Source organism: Melanerpes formicivorus, unplaced genomic scaffold, assembly GCF_026170545.1.
Source record: "Melanerpes formicivorus ecotype bairdi unplaced genomic scaffold, bMelFor1.0.p_v2 SCAF_18, whole genome shotgun sequence".
NCBI classification, from domain to species: domain Eukaryota; kingdom Metazoa; phylum Chordata; class Aves; order Piciformes; family Picidae; genus Melanerpes; species Melanerpes formicivorus.
In genome coordinates, this window is record NW_027142370.1 from 13,644,471 (window position 1) to 13,668,143 (window position 23,673).

The 23,673-nt window shown below is 53.4% G+C and overlaps 1 protein-coding gene across 3 annotated transcripts in view; it reads right to left on the reverse strand.

The window, feature by feature from the left end:
- Positions 1–1,950: 1,950 nt before the first annotated feature.
- Positions 1,951–23,673, reverse strand: part of PTPRA (protein tyrosine phosphatase receptor type A) — a 170,715-nt gene continuing 148,992 nt past the window's right edge. For all 3 annotated transcript variants that reach the window (XM_068149675.1, XM_068149673.1, XM_068149676.1), the window contains 16 exons: positions 21,872–22,008; positions 19,900–19,990; positions 19,355–19,431; positions 17,470–17,506; positions 16,528–16,625; positions 16,258–16,377; positions 13,899–14,065; positions 11,622–11,757; positions 10,766–10,915; positions 10,549–10,642; positions 9,035–9,111; positions 6,650–6,784; positions 6,064–6,189; positions 5,383–5,534; positions 4,414–4,549; positions 1,951–2,310 (listed from right to left, as the gene is read on the reverse strand). In XM_068149675.1, coding sequence (XP_068005776.1) covers positions 2,236–2,310; positions 4,414–4,549; positions 5,383–5,534; positions 6,064–6,189; positions 6,650–6,784; positions 9,035–9,111; positions 10,549–10,642; positions 10,766–10,915; positions 11,622–11,757; positions 13,899–14,065; positions 16,258–16,377; positions 16,528–16,625; positions 17,470–17,506; positions 19,355–19,431; positions 19,900–19,990; positions 21,872–22,008 — 1,808 coding nt within the window. In that variant the 3' untranslated portion in view covers positions 1,951–2,235. The remainder of the gene's footprint in view (positions 2,311–4,413; positions 4,550–5,382; positions 5,535–6,063; positions 6,190–6,649; positions 6,785–9,034; positions 9,112–10,548; positions 10,643–10,765; positions 10,916–11,621; positions 11,758–13,898; positions 14,066–16,257; positions 16,378–16,527; positions 16,626–17,469; positions 17,507–19,354; positions 19,432–19,899; positions 19,991–21,871; positions 22,009–23,673) is intronic.

The following is a 23,673-nucleotide window of genomic DNA, read 5'->3' on the forward strand; positions in this document are numbered from 1 at the left end:
CCTTGTGCTGTCACTGGGCACCACTGAAGAGAGCCTGGTCCCATCCTGACACCCACCCTTAAGCACTGAGCAGCACTGATGAGATCCCTGCTTTGTCTTGTCTTCTCCAGACTAACCCCTCCCCCCCCAATTCTCTCAGTCTTTCCTCACCAGAGAGATGTTCCATTCCCCGCAGCAGCTTTGTGGCCTTTTGCTGTACCCTCTCCAGCAAGTCCCTGTCCTTGAACTGGGGAGCCCAGCACTGCACACAATACTCTAGATGTGGCTTCCCCAGGGCAGAGTACAGGGGGAAGAAAAGCTCCCTCAACCTGCTTGCCACACTCTTCTTGATGCATCCCAGGATGCCATTGGCCTTCTTATCCACACAGACACAGAAGTTGCTGGTTTGTGGTTGGGTTTTTCCTTCCTTCCTTTCTGTTTTTTAAGGAGCTGACCAACAAGCAAACCATGAAATCCCCTCTTGAATACTGTGTCCAGTCCTCCTGTCCCCATCTTAAGAAGGGCACAGAGCTGTTGGAGTGAGTCCAGAGGAGCCCACAAGAATCATCTAAAGGCTGGAGCAGCTCTGCTGTGAGGACAGGCTGAGGGAGCTGGGGGTGTTCAGTCTGGAGAAGAGAAGACTCCAGGGGGACCTCAGAGGTGCCTTCCAACAGCTGAAGGGATCCTACAGGAAGGCTGCAGAGAGACTTTTCATAGGGGTGCCTAGAGACAGGACAATGGGGAATGGTTTTCAGTTGAGGGAGAGTAGAGTTAGACTGGATCTTGGGAAGAAGTTCTTCAGTACAAGGGTGGTGAGACTCTGGAATAGATTGCCCAGGTTGTGGATGCCTCCTCCCTAGGGGTGTTCAAGGCCAGGCTGGATGAGGCCTTGGGCAACACAGTCTAGTTGAGAGGTGTCCTTGCCCATGGCAGAGGGGTTGTAGTAGATGATCTGGATGTTAGGAAGAAGTTCTTCATAGAAAGAGAGATTGGCCCTTGGAATGTGCTGCCCAGGGAGGTGGTGGAGTCACCATCACTGGAGGTGTTCAGGAGGAGACTTGATGGGGTGCTTGGTGCCATGGGTTAGTTGTTTAGGTGATGTTGGATTGATTGATGGGTTGGACACGATGATCTTGAAGGTCTTTTCCAACCTGGTTTATTCTATGTAATTCTCCTCTTCTCTTCTCTTCTCTTCTCTTCTCTTCTCTCTTCTCTTCTCTTCTCTTCTCTTCTCTTCTCTTCTCTTCTCTTCTCTTCTCTTCTCTTCTCTTCTCTTCTCTTCTCTTCTTCTCTTCTCTTCTCTTCTCTTCTCTTCTCTTCTCTTCTCTTCTTCTCTTCTCTTCTCTTCTCTTCTCTTCTCTTCTCTTCTCTTCTCTTCTCTTCTCTTCTCTTCTCTTCTCTTCTCTTCCTATTCTCTCCCTATCCTATCCTATCCTATCCTATCCTATCCTATCCTATCCTATCCTATCCTATCCTATCCTATCCTATCCTATCCCATCCCATCCTATCCCTGAGGTCCTTTCCAACCTGAGCCCTTCTAGGACTCTGTGAAACCATTTCCCTGCAGGTGCTGTTGGGGCTGTAGGCTGTCCAGGTTGCTTTTCCTGTGGGGTCTGTAGGCCAGCTGTTTTGGTGCTGCTGTTTCAGCTGAGAGCCAAGATGATGATTTTTTCCTTCTGGTTATTTTTTCTTTTTTTAGAAAGCCTTTACTCCCTCAGGAGAGAAAAAAACCCACCCCAAAACCCAACAAAAACCCACCCCAAAAACCAACCCTGAGATTTCCAAACCAACCTCAGCTCTCCAGAAGAGAGGTGGGGTGCCACCATTCATCCACACATCGATGCTATTTAATTCCCCAATAAAACATTGGAAAAATAACCTACTGAAATAAAAGAAACCAAACCAACACCCTCCCCACCCCCAGCCTCCACCCTCCACCCCACTCCCCAAAAAAAAGGAGCCAACAGGATGTGCACTACCACTTTGCTACATATAAAATCTCCAGCTGCTATGAAGCTTTATGGTACCAACCTCTGACCCAGGTAAGATATATACACAGCTTGGTTTGTGTTGGTTGGTTGGGTGGGGGTTGGTTTTTTGGGGGGGGGGAGGGGGAGGAGGGCAGGGGTTATATTAACAAACAGAATATTACAAAATATTAAAGAAGGCAACTCTTCTGTCATTTTGTTGGGTGGTTGTTTTTTTTCAGGGTGTGGATGTTGTTGGGGTTTTGTTTCTTCTCCTTCTCCTTCGTCTTCACTTGAAGTTGGCGTAGTCTGAGAAGGCGTCGATGTACTCCTGCACCACCTTGTAGCAGAATTCGTACTGTTCCTGGGGGGGGAGGGAGAGGAGCAGGGTTAGACCATGGGAACTTACAGTCACAGCATGGGGGGGGGGTTGGAAGGGACCTCTGAGATCATCCAGTCCAACCACCCTGCTAAAGCAGCACCTCTGGAGATCATCCAGTCCAACCCCCCTGCTAAAGCAGCACCTCTGGAGATCATCCAGTCCAACCCCCCTGCTAAAGCAGCACCTCTGGAGATCATCCAGTCCAACCCCCCTGCTAAAGCAGCACCTCTGGAGATCATCCAGTCCAACCCCCTTGCTAAAGCAGCACCTCTGCAGATCATCTAGTCCAACACCCTGCTTAAAGCAGCACCTGTGGAGATCATCCAGTCCAACCCCCCTGCTAAAGCAGCACCTCTGGATAGAATGGAATGGAATGGAATGGAATAGAATGGAATGGAATGGAATAGAATAGAATAGAATTAACCAGGTGGGAAAAGACCTTTTGAGACCATCAAGCCCAACCTATCACCCAACACCATCTGACCAACTAAACCATGGCATCAAGTGCCTCATCCACTGTCTTTCTAAACACCTCCAGTGATGCTGACTCCAGTCCAAACCCCCTGCTAAAGCAGCAGCTCTGCAGATCATCCAGTCCAACCCCCCTGCTAAAGCAGGGTCACCCCACAGCAGCTTGGTCAGGATCACAATGTCCAGGTGGGTTTGGAATCTCTGCAGAGAAGGAGACTCCACAACCTCTCTGGTCAGCCTGCTCCAGGGCTCCAGCACCCACACAGCAAAGAAATTTTTCCTCCTGTTCAGATGGAACCTCCTGGGCTCTGGTGTGTGCCCACTGCCCCTTATCTTGTTGCTGGGCACCAATGAAAAGAGCCTGGCCCCATCCTCTTGCACCCACCCTTTAGCTCTTGCTGAGCATTGATCTGCTCCCCTCTCAGGCTGCTCTTCTCTAGGCTAAACAGACCCAGGGCTTTCAGCCTTTTCTCATATGAGAGACCTTCCACTCCCCTCAGCATCTTGGTGGCCCTGTGCTGGATTCTCTCCAGTCATTCCCTGCCTCTCTTGGACTAGGGAGCCCAGAACTCAACACAGTACTCCAGATGTGGCCTCCCTAGGGCAGAGTAGATGGGGAGGAGAACTTCCCTTGACCTGCTGACTCTTCTTAATGCACCCCAGGAGACCATTTGCCTTTTTGGCCACAAGAGCACATTGCTGGCTCATGAGCAACTTGTCCAGTAGTACTCCCAGGTCCTTCCCTGTGGAGCTGTTTTCCTCCAGGTCACTCCTCCCCTGTCCTGGAGCAGGAGGTTATTCCTCCCCAAGTGCAAAGCCCTATGCTTGCACTTGTTGAACTTCATGAGGTTCCCCTCTCCACCCATCTCTTCAGCCTGTCCAGGTCTGTCTGACTGGCAGCACAGCTTGCTGGGGTGTCAGCCACTCCTCCCAGTTTGGAATCATCAACAAACTGGCTGAGGGTCTACTCTGTCCCCTCATCCAGGTCACTGATGAATGTGATGAACAGGGCTGAACCCAGCACTCACACCTCAACATAGTTTGATGCTTTGTGGCAAGCTGGGACCAAGCATGGTCAGATGTCCTCAGCCCAAGACCCAGGGCAGGAACTGGCATTCTTTGTGCCTCTCAAATGTGAGCTGCCCACCCTCCTTGCTGGGGTGCCATCAGCTGAAGAGATTCTGCTTTCCCCTTCCTCTCTGAGGTCCTATTTTGACCCCAAAAGAATCCCTGAGCATCCTTGCAGCCTCCTCTTGCAAGACCTCATGTGGTACTGCCTGCTCCTCCCCTGCACACACAAGCCCATGCCACAGCCACTCCAGGACACATTCCAGGCTTGGGAAGCCCATAATACAAGAGCTGTGAGATGTCTTCAAGGAGGCTCCTACAGCTTGTGTCAGTGCTCAAAAGGGGCTGGATGCCTCCAGCCAGCCAAGCTCTGCTCTTCCAGATGTCCAACAAGAAGAAGGAGAGATAATTCCTGACTCCCCTCCACCCCTTACTCTTTCATGGAGAGAGAAATCCTTCAGCTGAGGGAGTCTTCGCCCAACATTGAGCTCCCAGCCAGTTCCTGCTGAGATCTGGGGTGGCAGGAGGAGCGTGGGGGGCACTTACCAGTGTCTGCACCATATGTGGCCTCTGTAGTCTCAGACTCTTCACTGTCTGAAAGACGTCGAGAATGCCTTCTGCCTTCACCCTCTCCAGGACAGTGCTGAGTGCACAGAAGGTGCCTGTTCTTCCTGCTCCAGCACTGCCAAGAGAACCAAGAAGGTAAAGGAAACCATCCTGGTGAGACCCCACCTGGAGTACTGCCTCCAGTTCTGGAGCCCCTATTACAAGAGGGATGTGGAGGTGCTGGAAGGTGTCCAGAGAAGGGCCAGGAGGATGAGCAGAGGGCTGGAGCACCTCTCCTGTGAGGACAGACTGAAGGAGTTGGGGCTGTTCAGGCTGGAGAAGAGAAGGCTCCCAGGTGACCTCATTGTGGCCTTCCAGTATCTGAAGGGGGCCTCCAGGAAGACTGGGGAAGGACTTCTCAGGATCTCAGGTAGTGATAGGACTAGGGGGAATGGAATGAAGCTGGAGGTGGGGAGATTCAGGCTGGAGGTGAGGAGGAAGTTCTTCCCCATGAGAGTGGTGAAGCCCTGGAATGGGTTGTCCAGGGAGGTGGTTGGGGCTCTGTCCCTGGAGGTGTTTAAGCCCAGGCTGGATGAGGCTCTGGCCAGGCTGATCTAGTGTGGGGTGTCCCTGCCCATGGCAGGGGGGTTGGAACTAGCTGATCCTTGTGGTCCCTTCCAACCCTGACTGATACTATGATACTACCTACACTGGCTTTGCTCAGGGGTCGGTTCGTAGGGGAACCATCAGAAAACTGGAGGAGCCAACAGCCTTGCCCTATCCTCTCCCAGTTTAGCTAGGACATGCTCTGCACGAGCTCAGTCAAGCAGCAAGACCCCATACCACATCTGCCTGGGCTGCTCCAACACAGCCCGAGTCCTCTGAAGGACCTTTGATCATCTCCCGAGCTCTCCATAGAGCAGGCCCTCTTGGAGGGGTGGCCAACCTCTTGCTCCACCCAGGCCTTACCTGCAGTGCACAGTGATTGGGTGGTTGCCAGACTGCTGCTGCTGCTTCTGCACAGCTGCAATGATGTTGATCATTCCCTTCCCATCCCCAGGGATCCCAACTTCTGGCCAGCCATGGAAGTGAAACTGCCGGATCTGCCGGCTCTTGTTTTCCTGGTGGAAGAGCACAGCTCCAGGTCAGGAAGTTGGTATGAGACTCATGCTGAGAAACCCAGCAGCTCAGGGCTCTGGGAAGACCATCCACTCAGGAAGAATGTCCATTTGTGGAGGGGAGGCATTCCCAGAGCATGGAGCAGGGCAGGACATGTGGAATGGGGAGCAGGAGGGAGGCTGGGTGGTGGGCACAGGGCCAAAGCGGAAGGGTGAGGGCTGCTGAGTGGTGGGCTCAGGGACAAGGCAGAAGGAGGATGAATGCTGCTGGGTGGCACCAGGGCAGAGGGACTAGATGAGATGCTATCAGCAGGAGAAGAACTCTCAGTGGTGGGAGGGAAGCACAGGGACCAAGGTGGGATTGGATGCTAGATGGGATGACAGAGAGATGATGCACGGGACTGGACATGCCAGAGGGGAGGTACAGCACTTGCAAGAAGACTCACAAAGCACCATAAGCATCAGCAGGGGCTGATGGCACCCAGACTCGAGAGCAGCCAGAGCTCCCTGCAGGGGGAGGCCACACTCTTACCCTTGTGTTGGTTACCAGCAGGTCCCGCACCGTGTAGCTCTCACACTCCTCCTCTTTTTTCAGCTCCACAGTGATGTCTCCATAGGACACGGAGCCATCAGAGGGCCAGTACTGGGCACACTTCTCCTGGGAAAGCAGGAGGAGGCAGGGTGAAGGCCCTGTGGTTTTCTCATGGGCTTGAAGAGAAGTTACCTTCTTCTTCAGGGGGCATCCTGCTCACTGCAGGGATGTTGGACTAGATGACCTTTAAAGGTCCCTTCCAAACCAACCATGATTCAATGATTCTCCTGAGCCTGGCCGCTGCCCAAGACCAGGTGGGACCCCCCAGGCTTGCTTCAGAGAGGAGCTGCCTGCTGCACCCAAAGTTGCTTTGAGAACTGAAGGTTCAGAGTTGCTTTATTGAACATCTCCCCACTCTGAGTCTACAAACAATTGGATTCTTTGCACTGGAAGGGGAGGGTGAAATGTTTTTCCTGCCAGAGAAGGGGAGAAGTAGCCCAGCACATGTGGCATGGGCAGTGCTGGGGCCAATGGGGCACTGATGTGTTTTGCTGGTGCTTAAATGCAGCTATCCCCAGGTGCTCACCTGGCCTCTCTCCTCCAGCTCTGTGAGCATCACTATGGAGCAGGATTTCCACTCCCAGATCATCCTCCAGAAGTCCTCTATCGTGTGCTGCAGTGGGCCTTGGCTGGCAATGTAGGAGTCCTTCTGGCGATAGCCCTGAGATGGGAACACAGGCACAGGGTGAGCTGGCACTGCCTGGATGTGGGAGCAGAGGGAGGAAGGCCCTTGGACATGGTGGGGTTACCAAGCTGTTTAAGTCATCTCAAGGGAGGGGATTCTGCCCCTTTGTTCTGCTGAGACCCCACCTGCAGTGCTGGGGCCAGCTCTGGAGTGCTCAGCAGAGCAGAGACGGGGACTAGTTGGAGCGGGGCCAGAGGAGGCCATGGCAGTGATGGAGGGCTGGGAGCCCTCTGCTGTGAGGCCAGACTGAGAGAGCTGGGGTTGTTCAGCCAGAAGAGAAGGCTCCAGGGAGACCTTCTGGTGGCCTTTCAGTGCTTAAAAAGGGCCTGCAGGAATAGTGGGGATGGACTTTTTATCAGGACCTTTTGTGACAGAACAAGAGGTGATGATTTGAAACTAGAAGAGGGAGATTCAGATTGGAGAGAAGGAAGAATTCTTTTACCCTGATGGTGGTGAAACCCTGGTCTAGGTTTCCCAGAGAGGTGGGAGATGCCCCATCCGTGGAACCATTCCAGGTGAGGTTGTACGGGGCTCTGAGCAACCTGCTCTAGTTGCAGATATCGCTGATGACTGCAGGGGGGTTGGACTGAATGACCTTTGTAGATCCCCTCCAACCCAAACCATTGTATGATCTATGATGCACAAACCCCAGTCCTAAGTCTGGCTGACTCCAGCCCTTCCACAGCCACAACATGCTGCTCTTTCCAAGCCGCTTCCAACATTCCCCCTGTGCCCTCTCTGCAGACTGTGACTAAAGACACTTTGTCTTCTGGAGCTTGTGGTTGAAGCAGAGTTCATCAGCAGAGGCAGGAAATGAAATCCTCACCAGAAGTGGCTGAGGTGACATTTCAGCTCTCTGATCCCCACCCTGCTCCCAGCCGCGCCGTGTTGGATGCTCCCGCAGCCAGCGCGACCCTTGGGGCACCCAGCGGAGGAGATTTCAGGGAGCAATTGATGTGGGATGTTGTAGCTGGGAGGATGCTGGGTTTGCTGGCTGTAATTGTTCATTTGGGAAGGAGAAAAATAAATAACAAGCCCCTGCTATTAGGAGATGAAAACAGCAATGGGGCTGGAAAAGAGCAGGGCTCTGTCATGCAGCCAGCGCTGGCACCACGGCATCGAGATCAATACTCCTAGGAGAGGTCCTCCCAAGTCAACAGCATTACTCACACCAACAGGATGTGCAATCACTTTGCCTCCTCCCTGCAGTGAGGAAAGCATTTAACCTCTCTGCCTTGCCTCCTCCTCTCCCCCAGCCAGGTGTAATGGGATTGACCTGGCTTTCCTCAGGGGCCTTGGGATCTGCGTACTGCTCCCTTACCCAATCTGCTGGATGCTTCCTGACCAAATGAGCAGTGCCACGGAGCAATCGCTTCCCTGGCTACCTGCATCCGCTTCTCCAGAGCCATCAGCACAGCCCAGACTTGCAGAAGTGAGACCAGGATGTGGGGACTCTGCTTGAGCTCCAGCTCTCCTCTCCCACCATCCTTGTCACAAGGACACTGTATGTACAGAGGGGTTTCTTGGTGGAAGGAACCACTGCCATAGAATCACAGAACCATAGAAGGTTAGGGGTTGGAAGGGACCTCCAGAGACCATCCAGTCCAACCCCCCTGCCAAAGCAGAGTCACCTAGGGCAGGTCACACAGGAATGCATCCAGACAGGTCTTGAAAATCTCCAGAGAAGAACACTCCACAACCTCTCTGGGCAGCCTGCTTCAGGGCTCTGGCACCCTTACACCAAAGAAGTTTCTCCTTGTGTTCAGATGGAACCTCCTGGGCTCCAGTTTGTGCCCACTGCCCCTTGTCCTGTCACTGGACACCACTGAAAAGAGTCTGGCCCCTTCTTCTTGACACCCGCCCTTCACGTAGCTCAAGCTGCTCTTCTCCACTCCCTGCAGCATCCTGGTAGCCTCTGCTGGGATCTCTCCATCAGATCCCTGTCCCTCTTGAGCTGGAGAGCCCAGAACTGGACACAGCATTGCAGGTGTGGTCTCACCAGGGCAGAGTAGATGGGGAGGAGACCCTCCCTTGACCTGCTGGTCATGCACACTATCCTAAATGCACCCCAGGAGACTCTCTGGTGACACGAAGTGAAGTCAGCTGGAAAGAGCCTGACATAGCCCAGAGAAAGAGTGTTTTGGGACAATTCCTCTCCATAGGAAGCAGCATGAGGTAGAGAGTTTCCATGGGAAGAAGCTGGAAAGCAGCTGAAAGGAGACTCACGTCAATGAAGGAAGCGTTGACATAGTCTGTGTTCTCTTCACCTCTCTTCACTGGAATGATTACTCTGTTGAACTCATCTGAAACAGAAGGGGAATGACCTGAGTTTTGGGGAACAACTTTAAAGTATGACTCCTTGATGACACATGGCCTGGGCAATCACCAAAGCCTAGGTGAGAGGACAGAGATCTGGGAAGGAGAGTCCTGCCCCTAGTGGGACAAGGAGACTTTAGTTCTGCCTTCTGCCATGCCCTGGCTCAGGGAGGGAGAAGGAGTGATGACTCCAGGAGCAGGACCTGCCCAACACAAGGACTCCCTTCTCCCTTGAGGCATAAAGTTTCAGGAGCACAAAGCTACTGAGAAAAAAGTCAAGGCAGGGACAGGACAGGATGAAAGCAAGAAAGGCCAAGAACAGAGTTGTACTTGGCCATAAAGCTCACCCGCCCTTGACTCTGCCCCAGCCCTTCATGCTATCCCTGCTGGAGCAGAGGGCTGGACCAGATCACCTCCTGAAGTCCCTTCCCACCTCAGCTATTCTGTGGCTCCACCACTGCAGGCACAAATGTCTCAACAGTTCCTGAGCAGTTACCAGAGTGGTCAAGGTTAGAAGGCATCTCCAGAGGACACCTGGTCCAGTGCCTGCTCAGGCAGAACCACCCAGAGCTGTGGGGACTGTGTCCAGATGGCTTTTGGATATCTCCAGAGAAGACTCCTAACCTCCCTGGGCAATCTGTGCCAGTGCTTAGTCACCCTCACAGTCAAAAAGTGTCTCCTGCTGTTCAGAGAGACCCTCCTGTGTCTCAGCCTGTGCCCATGGTCCTGTCACTGGGCATCACTGGAAGGAGTCTGGCTCTGTTCTCATTACACCCCCCCTTCAGGGATTTATAGACATAGATAAGACCCCCCCAGAGCCTTCTCCTCCTCAGGCCTAGCAGTCCCAGCTCCACCAGCCTCTCCTCAGAGCAGAGATCCTCTGATCCCATCACTGGGCTCTCTGTCCATGTCTCCCTTGTACTGGGGAGCCCAGAACTGGACACAGCGCTCCAGCTGTGGCCTCAGCAGTGCTGAGCAGAGGGCAAGGAGAACCTCCCCTGGCCTGCTGGCAATGCTTTGTCTATCACAGCCCAGGACACCACTGGCCTTAGAGTGGAGTAGAGTAGAGTAGAGTAGAGTAGAGTAGAGTAGAATAGAATAGAGCAGAGCAGAGCAGAACAGAGCAGAGCAGGTTGGAAGAGACCTTTAAGGCCATGGCATCCAACCCATCATTCATTGCAGGCTTCTTTGCTGCAAGGGCACCTTGCTGGACCATGCTCAGCTTGGTGTCACCAGCACCCCCAGGTCCTCCTCCTGTTTTCCAGCTGGATAACCCCCAGAACTTACTGGTGCCTGGAACTGCTCCTCCCTAGAGGCAGGACTTTGCACTTCTCCTTGTTGAACACCATGAGGTTGTTGTTGGCCCCTTTCTCCAGCCTGACTGCTGTCTCCCCACACCCAGCAGGCAGACAGACAAGACTTACATGGAATTATCTGAAGCACCCTGTTCTTCTTCATGTTCGCTGGCAAGTTGCCCGTCCTCATCTTGTCATTCTGAATTTTGATTGAAGTGAGCTTCTGCAGAGGAAGGAGAGAAAGCAGAGGCAGGTTTCAGAGCCACCCAGGGGCAGGGAAGCAGCTAGTGGTCCCAGCAGACCAGCACCATCCTAGTGCATCCACCAGAACGAGAACCACGCTCACCTTGAACTCCTCTTCCAGCCCGTTACTGCTGGTCCCTGGCACTTTGTTGTAGATCTTCTGAAGGTGGATCTCTAATGAGGTCACCTCCAGCTCTGTGTCACCGTAGAGATAGTGCTCCAGAAGTGCTTGGTATATAAACACATACTGCATCTGCAGGGGTTGCAGGGGAGAAGCCATCAGCCTCCAGTCCATGCTCAGCAAGGGCAACCCAGCGTCAGTGCACATGCTGGCTGCAAACCCACTGCCCACCCGTCCTCACTGGGCAGGTGGCACCTCTCTGGGACCCCAGAAAGGTGGACAACAACCTTCCTGCTGCTCTGCAGGGACTGGGACCTTATTTACTACATTACTCAGCGCTGATATGACACCAAAGCTTCTCCAAGCCCCAAGGAGGCTGAGGGGAAACCTTCTGGCTTTCTGCAACTCCCTGAAAGGAAGTTGGAGCCAGCTGGGGTTGGTCTCTTCTCCCAAGGAACAAGCAACAGGACAAGAAGAACAGGCCTCAAGTTGCACCAAGGGAGGTTTAGGTTGTACATAAGGAACAATTTCTCCCCCAGAAGGGTTGTCAAGGCCTGGCCCAGGCTGCCCAGGGCAGTGGCAGTCTCCATTCCTGGAGGGGTTTCAGAGCCTTGCAGATGTGGTGCTGAGGGCCACGGCTCAGCGGTGACCTGGCAGTGCTGTGCTGACAGTTGGCAGCTGACGACCTCGAAGCTCTCTCCTAACCAAACCAATTCTCCCAGGGAAGCACAAGGAGCCGGCCCTGGCTGTGGGCTCGCTGCGGAAGGAGGGCTGCGGGGCGGGGGGCAAGCGGCGGCGGGAGGGGGGCGCCGGGAGCAGGCGCCGGGGGCACACTCACGTCGGTCTGTACCATCTGGCAGCGCTGGGCGCGGATGCGGCTGACGAAGCCATAGACGTCCACCTTGCGCTCGGCCTGCATCATGTCCAGCATGGCGTCGATGACGATGAAGGTGCCGGTGCGGCCCACCCCGGCGCTGCGGAGCAGAGCGGAGGCACGGGGCTCAGGGCTGCCCTGCCGGGCCGGCCGGGGCCAGCCAGACGCTGCCCGGCACTGAGCTAATAGCAAGAGCTGCGCCGGAGAGGAGACAGGTCCCCAGCCCGGCGCTCGGCACAGCCCGAGGTGTGCACGGCGGCTCCAGCAGCTGCTGGAGGGCAGGGAGGCACTGAGCAGGCTGAGCTGAAGTGAAATCTGAGCCAGCTACAGCTTCCAGAGTCACCATTTATCACAGAATCAACCAGGTTGGAAAAGACCTGAGAGATCATCAAGTCCAACCTGTCACCCAACCCCTCATGACTACTAAACCATGGCACCAAGTGCCATGTCCAACCCCCTCTTCAACACCTATAATCATGCATAAAATCTATAAACTGAGTCAGGAATTTCTTCAGCCTAAAACGTACCAAAGAACACAGCCTAAAGTTAGCAGACCTCAGCCTCCCACAAAAACAAACAAACAAAAACCCCCAAAATAACTCTCTGTAAGCTACATTTAATAGAATCCTAGAATCATTTTGGCTGGAAAAGACCTTTAAGATCATTGAGTCCAGGCAGCATCTAACTCCACCAAGTCTGGTGCCAAGCCATGTCCCTCAGCACTACATCTCTGTGTCCTTTCAACACCCCCAGGGACAAGTATTCAACCACCTCCCTGGGGAGCCTCTTGGCTGCCTGTTCCTGCCTGTGCCTGCTGCTCCTTCCAGCCACCCCCTGTCATGTGAAGGTGAGCCCATGGGGAAGCCCTGATCTGTGCTGGTATAGAATCATAGAATGGGTTGGAAGGGAGCTCTGAAGGTCATCCAGTCCAATCCCCCCCGCAGTCAGCAGGGACATCCTCAACTAGATCAGGCTGCCCAGAGCCCCGTTGAGCCCCACTCTGAATATCTACAGGGATGGGGTAACCCAACCATTAAGGAGAAAAAGAAAGATCAGGCCAGCAGAGGCTATGGATAGACAAAGCTCAGCTGCCTCCCAGGGAGAAAGCTGGAAAGGTGGTTTGGGGAGGTTGAAAATGTGACCACTGCTGCCTTTAACTGTGGAACTTTCCCTTACTGAAACCTGGACAACCTCTGTGGCTCTGCTCTGCCTGAAGCAGCTCCACGGGAGGTCAAACACAGTATCAGCTGAGCAGGGTCAGTTGGGCAGTAGGGTTCTTAAGGACTGGAGCAGGCTGCCCAGGGAGGTGGTTGAATCCCCATCCCTGGAGGGGTTTCAAAGAGGCAGAGCTGTGGTGCTGAGGGCCATGGTTTAGCAGCAGCCCTGGCAGAATTAGAGAATGGTTGGGCTGGATGATCTGAAAGGCCTTTTCCAACCAAAGCTGTTCCTTGATTCTGTGATTCTGAGTACTGCCCTGTCACAACAAGGGATGTTGCCCTCCTGTGCAGAGGCCAAGGGAGACGCCACCAATGCCCAGCAATGGTGCCTAGCTTGGCTCACTCAGCATCCAGCTCTCCCAAGTGCCCACTCAACACAAGCTCTAACACCACCATCTTCTGATTCCAAGAAGCTCATTCAATTCAGATCCATTTTCCCCTAATGTTCCCATGTGGAACATTCCTGTGTAACATGGGGAAGTTAAATAAAAGAGGCCTAACCAAAAAAGATCCCTGTGGTATTACACTGCAGATGCTGCCCAAGTAGCTCCTCACTACAAGGAGGACGTTGAGGTGCTGGAGCACGTCCAAAGAAGAGCAACTAAGCTGGTTCAGGGCCCTGAACACAAGCCCTGTGAGGAAGGGCTGAGGGAACTGGGCTTGTTTAGTCCTCTACAACTCCCTCAAAGGATGTTGGAGCCAGGGGGGTGTTGGTCTCTTCTCCAAGCAACAGGACAAAAGGAAACAGCCCCAAGTTGCAGCAGGGGAGGTTTAGGCTGGACATGAGGATCAATTTCTTCCCTAAAAGGGTTGTCAAGCCCTGGAAGAGGCTGCCCAGGGCAGTCCCCGTCCCTGGAGGCACATGGATGTGGTGCTTAGGGACATGGTTTAGTGGCAGGGGCTCAGCAGTGGTGGGATTGTGAGCTCTAGGTAAGCAGCTGGACTTGATGATCTCAAAGGTCTCTCCCAACCTCAATGGTTCCATGACCCTGGAGAGGCTGAGGTCAGGGTGGCCAGGACATACCTGCAGTGCACCACTATTGCTCCTGCATACTGGGGATTACATGTCTTCACCTTCTTCAAGAACTTCAGCATCCCAATGGGGGTGAAGGGGACCCCAAAGTCAGGCCAGCTGGTGAAGTGGAACTGCGTCACCAGGCGCTGAGGCTTCTTGTTCGTGACGTCGCCCACCTGAAGGGGAAACAGGATTCAGGTTAATGGGAACCCCTCATCTCCTTTCCTTCCCCCAAAACAAGGGCAGAGAGAGAGCTGCAGCCCCAAGGCTGAGCTGGACAGCTTCAGAATCACTAGAGTCCACAGGCAAAAGGTTTGTCAGTCTCCACCAGCAGTACAGTTTAATTGTCCAGCATCACATCCTGCATCCCAGGGGTGAGAGATGCCAGCCTGGCCTTGGCTGCAGCTCCAGCCTGGCAGAAGCTGCTGTACTCCATTCCCTGCCAGCTCAAACAGAAGCTGCTGTTCCCTCCTTCTCCAAGCTGTTCAGCCTGGAGAAGAGAAGGCTTCAGGGAGACCTTGTGGTGTTTCAGTACTTGAAGGGAAAGATGGGGAGGGACTTTTCATCAGGGACTGTAGTGATGGTTCTAAACTAAAGGACTATTGAGAAAGAAATTTTTGCCGCTGAGGGTAGGGAGAGCCTGGCCCATGCTGCCCAGAGAGGTGGTAGATGCCCCATCCCTGGAACCATCCCAGGCCAGGTTGTCTGGGGCTGTGAACAACCTGCTCTAGTTGCAGATGTCCCTGCTGACTGCAGGGGGGTTGGACTGGATGATCTTTAAAGGTCCCTTCCAAATCAAACCATTCCATGATTCTATGATTCTCTGATGCTTGTCCATAGCATCCTTGTGTTAAAAGCAGGAGACTAAGTCACCCACATCCAGGCTGTTGGAGTGAAGGGTGAATCTCAGGAGAACCCCACTCAGGGTCCAAACAGGTTTTCAGTCATCAGCTCTTCTTGGTCTGCTTTCAAGAGCAGCAGGAAAGCAAACAGAGTGACTAAAGCACTCAGAGCCAGCAGAAAACTGCAATGAGAATGGAAACCCAACACATGGCACTGGGCTCTGTCTCAGCCCATGGGATAAATAGGGTTATTTGCAGGCATTAAGGATCCAGGGTAACAGCAGGAACTGACACTGCTAACATCAACTGCTGGACTATGACAGAACTCAATTTCAGCCTTGGCATCCATCAGCTTCCCTGCTCTGAGCACAACCATGCTGGCATGCTGGTACCCACTGGGAACAGGCTCAGGTGAGCAAGTTCTTTATATCTCCAGTTTAAAATGAATGCTGAAATACTTTCATCCCAACTCTCCTCTCACAGCACCTCAAAGGATTAGAGGAGCTCACAGAATCACTATGGTTGGAAAAGACCAACAAGATATCAAGTCTAACCATTATTTAACTCTATTACTGCACCATGTCCTTGGCTTTCATATACTTCCAGGGGTGGGGATGCCACCACTTCCCTGGGCAGCCTGTTCCAGTTCTTGAGAACCCTCTCAGCACAGAAGTGTTTCCTAATGTCCAACCTCAGCCTCCCCTGCAGCGATTTGAGGCCATTTCCTCTTGTTCTATCACATGTTCCTTAGCAGAGGAGACTGATCCCCACCTGGCTCCAACCTCTTTTCAGGGAGTTGTAGAGAGCAATGAGATCTCCCCTCAGCCTCCTTTTCTCCAGACTAAACAACCCCAGTTCTCTCAGCTGTTCCTCATCAGGCCTGTTCTCCAGACCCTTCACCAGCTTTGCTGCCCTTCTCTGGACCTGCTGCAAAGCCCTTCTTGGAGTGAGGGGCCCAAACTGAACCCACTACTGAAGGTGTGGCCTCACCAGTGCCCAGTAATGGGGGACAAACATCTCTCTCTAGTCCTGCTGGCCACACTGTTACTGATCCAGGCCAGGATGCTGTTGGCCTTCTTGGCCACCTGGGCACACTGCTGGCTCATGTTCAGTTGCTGCTGACTAACTCCCAGGTCCTTTTCCACCAGGCAGTTTCCAGCCACTCTGCCCCAAGCCTGGAGCGAACACTGGGGGTTGTTATGACCCAAGTGCAGGACCTGGCACTTGGCCTTGTTGAAGGCCATGTGATAGGTCTCAGCACATTGATCCAGCTTGTCCAGATCCCTCTGAAAAGCCTTCCTACCCTCCAGCAGATCAACACTCCCACCTAACTTGGTGCTGTTTGCAAACTTACTGTGGGTGCTATCAACCTCCTTGTCAAGATCATCGATAAAGGGATTAAACAGGAGTGGCCCCAGCACTGAGCACTGAGCTCACCAGCACCTGTTGGGTGCCCAGCACAGAGGGGAGGGGAGAGGAGGTGAAGGGAGAGGAGGGGAGAGGAGGGGAGACAGAAGCCCTGGCACCTGCTGGATGCAGAACTTCCGCACAGTATAATCCACCAGGACAGTCACGTCCTCCACAGACACGCGGATGTTGCCGTAGGTCCAGCAGCCCTGGTCTGGCCAGTACTGAGCACACTTACACTGTGGGGAGAGAGAGAGGAGACAGGGCAGCTGAGCTCTGGGCCCTCTCCCACCTGAGACTGGCTCCAGGACACGCCCATGAGCATGAGGTGTGCCAGATTCAAGTGGGGCTGGGTTAGACACCAGCCTAAGAAGCCTTCTGGCACCTACCTCTTTCCTCTCTTTCAGGTTGGTCACCATGACAATCGTTGCTGTGTTTTGCTCCCAGATCATCCTCCAGAAATCGTTCACGGTTTCTTCCTTTGGTCCTAAGGGGAAGGTGAAGCAGACAAGGTGGTCTTTGGGACCCTCAAGGGCTGAGACTGAAACGCAGAGCCTGAGGAGTCACACCCCACGGAAGATGCAGCACAGGTTTTGCCACTAGGTGTCAGCACAGGAGGTGCTTTGGTACCCAGCAGTTCCAGCTAACCCAAGGGACGACCCTATCACACACGAGCTGGGCTTCTGGGGTGTGCTTTATGCTGAGAAATTCCAGTCATGACAGGTGGAGCATGGAAATGACTTGCCCAAGGTCTTGTGCTCTTTGACTGGGAAGACAATTTTGGGAACACACTTTGGACCAACCACACCAGGGGAGCTCTGCAAGGGGTTGTGCTGTGGTTAGGCTGGCACAGCTTCACAAAGGACTCCAACTCAACCACCACCAGAGACAGCTACAGGAGTAGAAGATAGATTGACAGAGTTGGGGCTGTTCAGTCTGGAGAAGAGAAGGCTCTGAGGAGACCTTATTGTGGCCTTCCCATATCTGAAAGGGGCTACAAGAAAGCTGGGGAGGGACTTTTTAGGGTGTCAGGGAGTGATAGGACTGGGGGGAATGGAACAAAACTAGAAATGGGTAGATTTACATTGGATGTTAGGAAGAAGCTCTTCCCCATGAGGGTGGTGAGACACTGGCACAGGTTGCCCAGGGAAGTGACAGAACCCCCCGCCCTGGAGGCTTTTAAGGCCAGGCTGGATGTGGCTGTGAGCAACCTGCTGTAGTGTGAGGTGTTCCTGCCCATGGAGAGGGTGTTGGGACTGGGTGATCCTTGAGGTCCCTTCCAACCCTAACACAACTCTGTAATTCTGTGATCCTAATAACAGAGTGCTCACCTTGTGCAGCAATGAACTTGTTCTTCTCTTGGTACCCCTGCAGAGCAAAGGGAGACAAAGATGAGTATGTTCAGCACACAAGAACTGCATCCACACCACAGACAGCCACTGCCTGCTCTGTACCTCAGGGCACCCTGTGCAGAGAAGGGGCTGCAGCCCCTGAGGGGAGACACAGCACTGACAGTGGGGCACAAATGATGGCAAATCCCTGTGCCAAGGGTCCCTGCCCCACAGCAACACTCTGCATGCCCACGTGAGGTGGGAATGACCCCGCTTGTTGGCACAGCGCACTCATGAAGTGGTACCTGCCAGCCCTTCTGCTGGGATCAGAGCCTGCATCCAGAGCATCAGGTGAAAATGAGGACTCATCTCTGGGAGATGGGGCAGCTGAACTCATGGGGATTGACTGTGTGTATTTCCTAAAGGACAGTTACTGGTCAAGAGAGTAAAAAGCTCTTTTGGGTCTCCCTTCTTTTTATGTGCTTTCCATCTCTCTCCAAGTCCACTTCTTCCTCTCACCCTTCCAATTTCTCTGAGCTATATGGTGATAATCACATGGGACACATCTCCTGCAAGAAGCAGAGCAGGGCAATGGTGCAGCAGGGTGACACAGGAAGAATGTGGACCTGCTGGAGTGGGTCCACAGCAGCACCATGAAGATGATCAAAGGGCATGAACACCTCTACAAACACAGGCTAAGAGAGTTTGAGAGTTTAATGGAATGAAGCTGGAGGTGAGGAGATTCAGGCTGGAGGTGAGGAGGAAGTTCTTCACCCTGAGAGTGGTGAAGCCCTGGAATGGGTTATCCAGGGAAGTGGTTGGGGCCCTGTCCCTGGAGGTGTTTAAGACCAGGCTGGATGAGGCTCTGGCCAGGCTGATCTAGTGTGGGGTGTCCCTGGCCATGGCAGGGAGGTTGGAACTAAATGATCCTTGTGGTTCCTTCCAACCCTGACTGATTGTATGAGTTGTTCAGCCTGGAGAAGAGAAGGCTTTGGGAAGACCTTAGAGCAGCATTTCAATATCTGGAGGGGACCTACAGGAAGGCTGGGGAGAGACTGTTTAGAAGGCCAGTTGGTGATAGGATGAAGGGCAGTTGTTTGAAACTGGAGCAGGGGAGATTGAGGTTGGACAGTAGGAAGAAGTTGTTTACAGTGGGGGTAGTGAAATACTGGAACATGCTGTCCAGAGATGTGGTTGAGGCCCCAGCCCTGGAGATACTCAAAGTCAAACATGACAGGGCCCTGAGCAACCTGATCTCGTTGCAGATGTCCCTGCTGACTGCAAGGATGTTGGACAAGATGACCTCTGAGGGTCCCTTCCAACCCAGTGCATTCTCTGATTCTGTTCTAGCTGGGTTCCTTGATTTCTTTTCATCCCCTCCCCAGGTCCAGCCCTGCAAGCTGGGCTGATGACAAAGCAGCCACATCACTCACCAGCTGTTAATCAGAAACCCCCAGTTCCTGCAGGAACAGTTCCCAAAGCCCTTCCAAACCAGCTGGCTCAGCTTTGCAGCACCCCAAGGAGAGTAAGTATGGAAAGAGAGGTGGTGGGAAGACGTGTGACAATGACAACACAACCAAGCAGGAGCCTGGATACAGCCAGAATTTGAGCCCCAGCTCTCAGCCTCTTATTCCATCCAGTTTTGTCTGGGCTCATGACACAGAGTGGAGCACAATGAGCTCTGCCACAGCCATGCAGAGGTTAGGAGATGAAACAACAGTGTAATTTATTGTTCTGGAGGAGCTGGGGAGATGTTAACACAGGAGGTGGTTTCTTAACCATCCTCTCCCAGGCACAAGTCACACCCCACAAAATCCCCCTGCTCCTGGTGGGACCAGGCGCCGCTGGCTGGGTGGAGATACGCCCTTCAGATCACAAAACTCACATTAATGAAGGAGGCATTGATGTAGTCAGAGTCAGGAACCCCCTCAACAGGAGTCAGGTGAACCCTGGAATGATCATCTGGAGGAAAATCAAAGCTCTGCATTAAAACCAACTCTGTCCACCCAGCTGACACCAGAGCCTGGTGTTGGAGTGCAGCCTGGGCTTGCTGGCTCCCCCCTGGCCCCAAAAGCCTTTATAACCCCAAATTCTTCTCCTTTCAGCACAGAGTGGTGCTAGGCCTTGCTCAAGGAAGTTTCTCACAGATGTAAAGAGGTGCCCAAGGCAGCCCACCACCCCATGGCACCCGACAGCAGCTGGCTGTGCTGGCATTTCCCACCCCTATCATTTCCCAAGGTCTCCTGACCACTGAGAGCTCCAGGAAGCTTCTCCTTGTAGGTATCTGTGACTAAAGCAGTTGCAGCCACCCATCCAGGAGGTGAAACAACCTCAGACATGTCCTCACCCACCCCAAAACCAGGAATGGGGAGCCCTGATAGGGCCACCAGCTGTTTCCTGTTTCCACCCCCAATCAGGTCTGATACCTACAGGGTAAAATGTTCACATATCTGTTCTTCTCCTTGTTCTCCTCCTTGGAAGCAGCTTCACATGTGGCCTGGATGGGGCATGCTGGGAGAGCCTGCAATGGCAGGAAAGGGGAGTTTCCATGATGTTGCTGAATACTGGGACAGGCTGCCCAGGGGTGCAGACCTGATGTGGCCCAGGGGCAGCCTGATCTAGTTGGAGCTGGCCCTGGTCACTACAGAGGTGTTTGGCAAGATGACCTTAGAGGGTTCCCTCCAATGCAATACAGCCTGTGAATGTTCTTACTCATGGCAGGGTAGTAACCACAACACAACTGGTGTGTTGGTGCATGCCACATCTGAGCATCCTGGCCCTTAGACATGTCCCTAATGCCTCCACTCCTCACCTCCACCCCAGCACCAGCTCCTTGTGCCCAAGGCAACCAGTTATACACCCTGGGCTGGAGCAGAGAGAGCAAATCCCTTCTGAAGCATAGTATCTGGAGCCTCAGGACCCATGGACACGAGGTGGCAGCAGAGTCTCCAACACCAAACCCACTAGCCCAGCAGTCCTGGAGCTCCTTTCTGTCTGCTGCTGCTGAGGTTTCCTCCATTAACAGTGATGCTAATGGTCACCCCAGCAGATACAGAGATGGGAATGGGCACCCACATGGGGGCTGATTCTTCATCCAGCAGTGCTGGGGACCTTTGGGATAGGGGGTGCTGGAGTCATAGGAGGTGCTGTCCCAGTCCCAGGAGCTGGGTTTCATGCTGGAGCAGAGGAGGGGCTTCCCCAGCACCTCTCTGGGTGAGGAAGAGGATGAGAACACACTGGAGGAGTTCACCACCCTTTCCTCCAGCTGATGGGACAGCTGTGCTTTGGCTGCAGAAGTCTTCAGGACAATGGAGTATTTATAACTGTCAACCCCCCCAACCCTGGGCACTCCTGGCACCTATTGAGTTTCACCAGAGGGTGGCCAGGAAGGGAGTCAAGTTGTGCAACAGCTGGAGAAGGTTCAGTGGCACTTCTGCATCTTCTCACCACCCTCATGTTGCTGTACCATGTCTTGGACATAAGGCTTTACATGTTTGCAGATGCCACCTTGCAGACAACCAGATCAACAGAGAGGGGTTTCTTCCATTGATAAGGCTGGTGCAGAGTCCAGGCAGCTCAGCAGCTGCTGGGTTACACACTGGCATACTTCAGCCAGTTATTTAACTTGCTCTCCTTCCTCCTTTCTGTGCTGCCTCCTCTTGTAATGCCAAGGTGAAACAGGTTCATTGTCACAGGAAGTTGCAGAGATCAGCAACATCAAGAAGAGGTTGTGGCCATCTCAGAAGAGATGCTCCAGCATCATGGGAGAAGCACAGCACCTCAAGGGTTACTGTTGAAGGCCAACTGTCAGCCTTATAAATTGGCATCACTCTGTTTCAGAGTTAACAACTCTCTGACACAGCTGGGGTCACTTCTGCTGCTGTGTCAGAGCTCCAGTCTTGGCAGTTAGTGGATTCAAGCTAGGAGGACTGGGAGGAGGGAGACAACACTTGGGAGGAGACCAGCAGGCAAGGACGAGCCCAAGACATGCAGAACACCTCTTGAGCCCAGAAAAACATAACCCCCTGGTGAAGCTTGCCAGAAACCCTCTGCTTTCTGTAGTGAATGTGAGGGGTGGTGGCTTGCCCACCATCACAGCAGACTTAGGGCCAGAATCAGCCTTCCCAGCTCACAGCCTGAGGCGCAGGAAGACCTTCAGTCCCTGAGGGAAGCTCCCAGGTGAGCTCTTCAGAAGCACAACACCCAGCACCATATTAATCGACTCGATTACCCTGGGCCGATCCGCTCTGCCCTGCCTGCTGCCTCTGCGGCTCCTCTCTGGGGTGCCACCCACTTTGTCCCTGCTCTGCCAAGCCGGGCCAGGTTTTCCCCTGCTGTGCGCCCCAGGGCCGACAGCAAGGGCAGCCCGTGGGGTGTGAGGGCGCGAGGTGAAGGCACTCACGTTGAACTCCTCCCGAAAGAGCTTGTTGTCGTCGGCCATGCGGCGGTTGATCTCCTCCTCCAGCTTGTCCACGGGCAGCGGAGGGTATTTGCGGTTGGTGCTGGGGGAGCGGGCCAGCAGCGGCATGCTCTGAGGCTCTGCAACGACACCTGCGCGTCAGAGCTGCCCACCCAGCTGCTCCCCCTGCCCAGCACTCAGCCATGCACAGGTGGGCACAGGGACCTCGTGCGCCCTGAGCTCTCTGCTTTTAAGGTCACCTCACCACCCCTGGATTTTCACAGAAGCACAGGAAGGGACCTCAAAGACATCTAGTTCCAGCCCCCTGCCATGGGCAGGGACATCTTCCACTAGACCAGGCTGCTCAGAGTCCCAACCAACTTATCACTTCCTGGTCTTTTGCTCTTCCTATGGGTGGTACACTGGAGGTGTTTAGGAAGAGACTAGATGAGGTGCTTGGTGCCATGGTTTAGTTGATTAGATGGTGTTGGGTGATAGGTTGGACTCGATGGTCTCAAAGGTCTCTTCCAACCTGGTTGATTCCATTCCATCCCATCTCATCCCATCCCATCTCATCCCATCCCATCCCATCCCATCCTATCCTATCCTATCCTATCCTAGCCTAGCCTAGCCTAGCCTAGCCTATCCTATCCTATTCCATTCCATTCCATCCCATCCCATCCTATTCCATGCCATCCTATCCTATCCTATCCTATCCTATCCTATCCTATCCTATCCTATCCTATCCTATCCTATCCTATCCTACTCTATCCTATCCTATCCTACTCTATCCTATTCTCTAATACTAAACTCTTTCAGCACCCTGTAGCTGAGCATTACACTGTCATAGAGGGAGGATGGGACAATGAGGACCAAAACTAACAATCCCATCAATGCTCCAGGCTTGGGGCAGAGTGACTGGAAAGCTGCCTGGCAGAAAAGGACCTGGGGCTGCTGGTCAACAGCTGGCTGAAGATGAGGCAGCAGTGTGCATGGGTGGCCAAGAAGGACAACAGTATTCTGGCCAGCAGGACCAGGGCAGTGATGTACTGGGCACTGGAGAAGAAGCACCTTGAGCATTGGAGTTAGTCTTGGGCCCTCACTCCAAGGACATTGAGGTGCTGGACTAGGTCCACAGAAGGGCAATGAAGCCAGTTAAAGGTCTGGAGAACAGGTCTGGTGAGGCGTAGCTGAGGGAGCTAGTGTTCAGCCTGGAGAAAAGGAGGCTGAGGGGAGACCTCATTGCTCTCTACAGCTCCCTGAAAGGAGGTTGGAGCCAGCTGGGGGTTGGTCTCTTCTTCCACGGAACAAGTGATAGGACATGAGCAAATGGCCTCAAGTTGTGCCAGGGCAGGTTTAGGTTGGACATGAGGAACAATTTCTTCCCCAAAAGGGTTGTCAAGTCCTGGCCCAGGCTGCCCAGGGCAGTGGTGGAGTCCTCATCCCTGGAGGGGTTTCCAGGCTGTGTAGATGTGGTGCTGAGGGACATGGTTTAGTGGTGAGCTGGCAGTGCTGGGTTCATGGTTGGGTTTGATGACCTTAGAGGTCTCTTTCAACCAAAACAATTCTATGGTTCTATGATAATATGAAACTCTTTGAACACCCTGTGATCAAGCATCACACTGTCATAGAGACAAGAGGGGGCAATGAGGACCAAGTCATCGATACTGGGGGATGAATCATAGAATCATAGAATCAGTAAGGTTGGAAAAGACCCCAAAGATCATCAAGTCCAACCTGTCACCCAACACCTCAGGACTACTAAACCATAGCACCAAGTGCCACATCCAATCCCCTCTTGAACA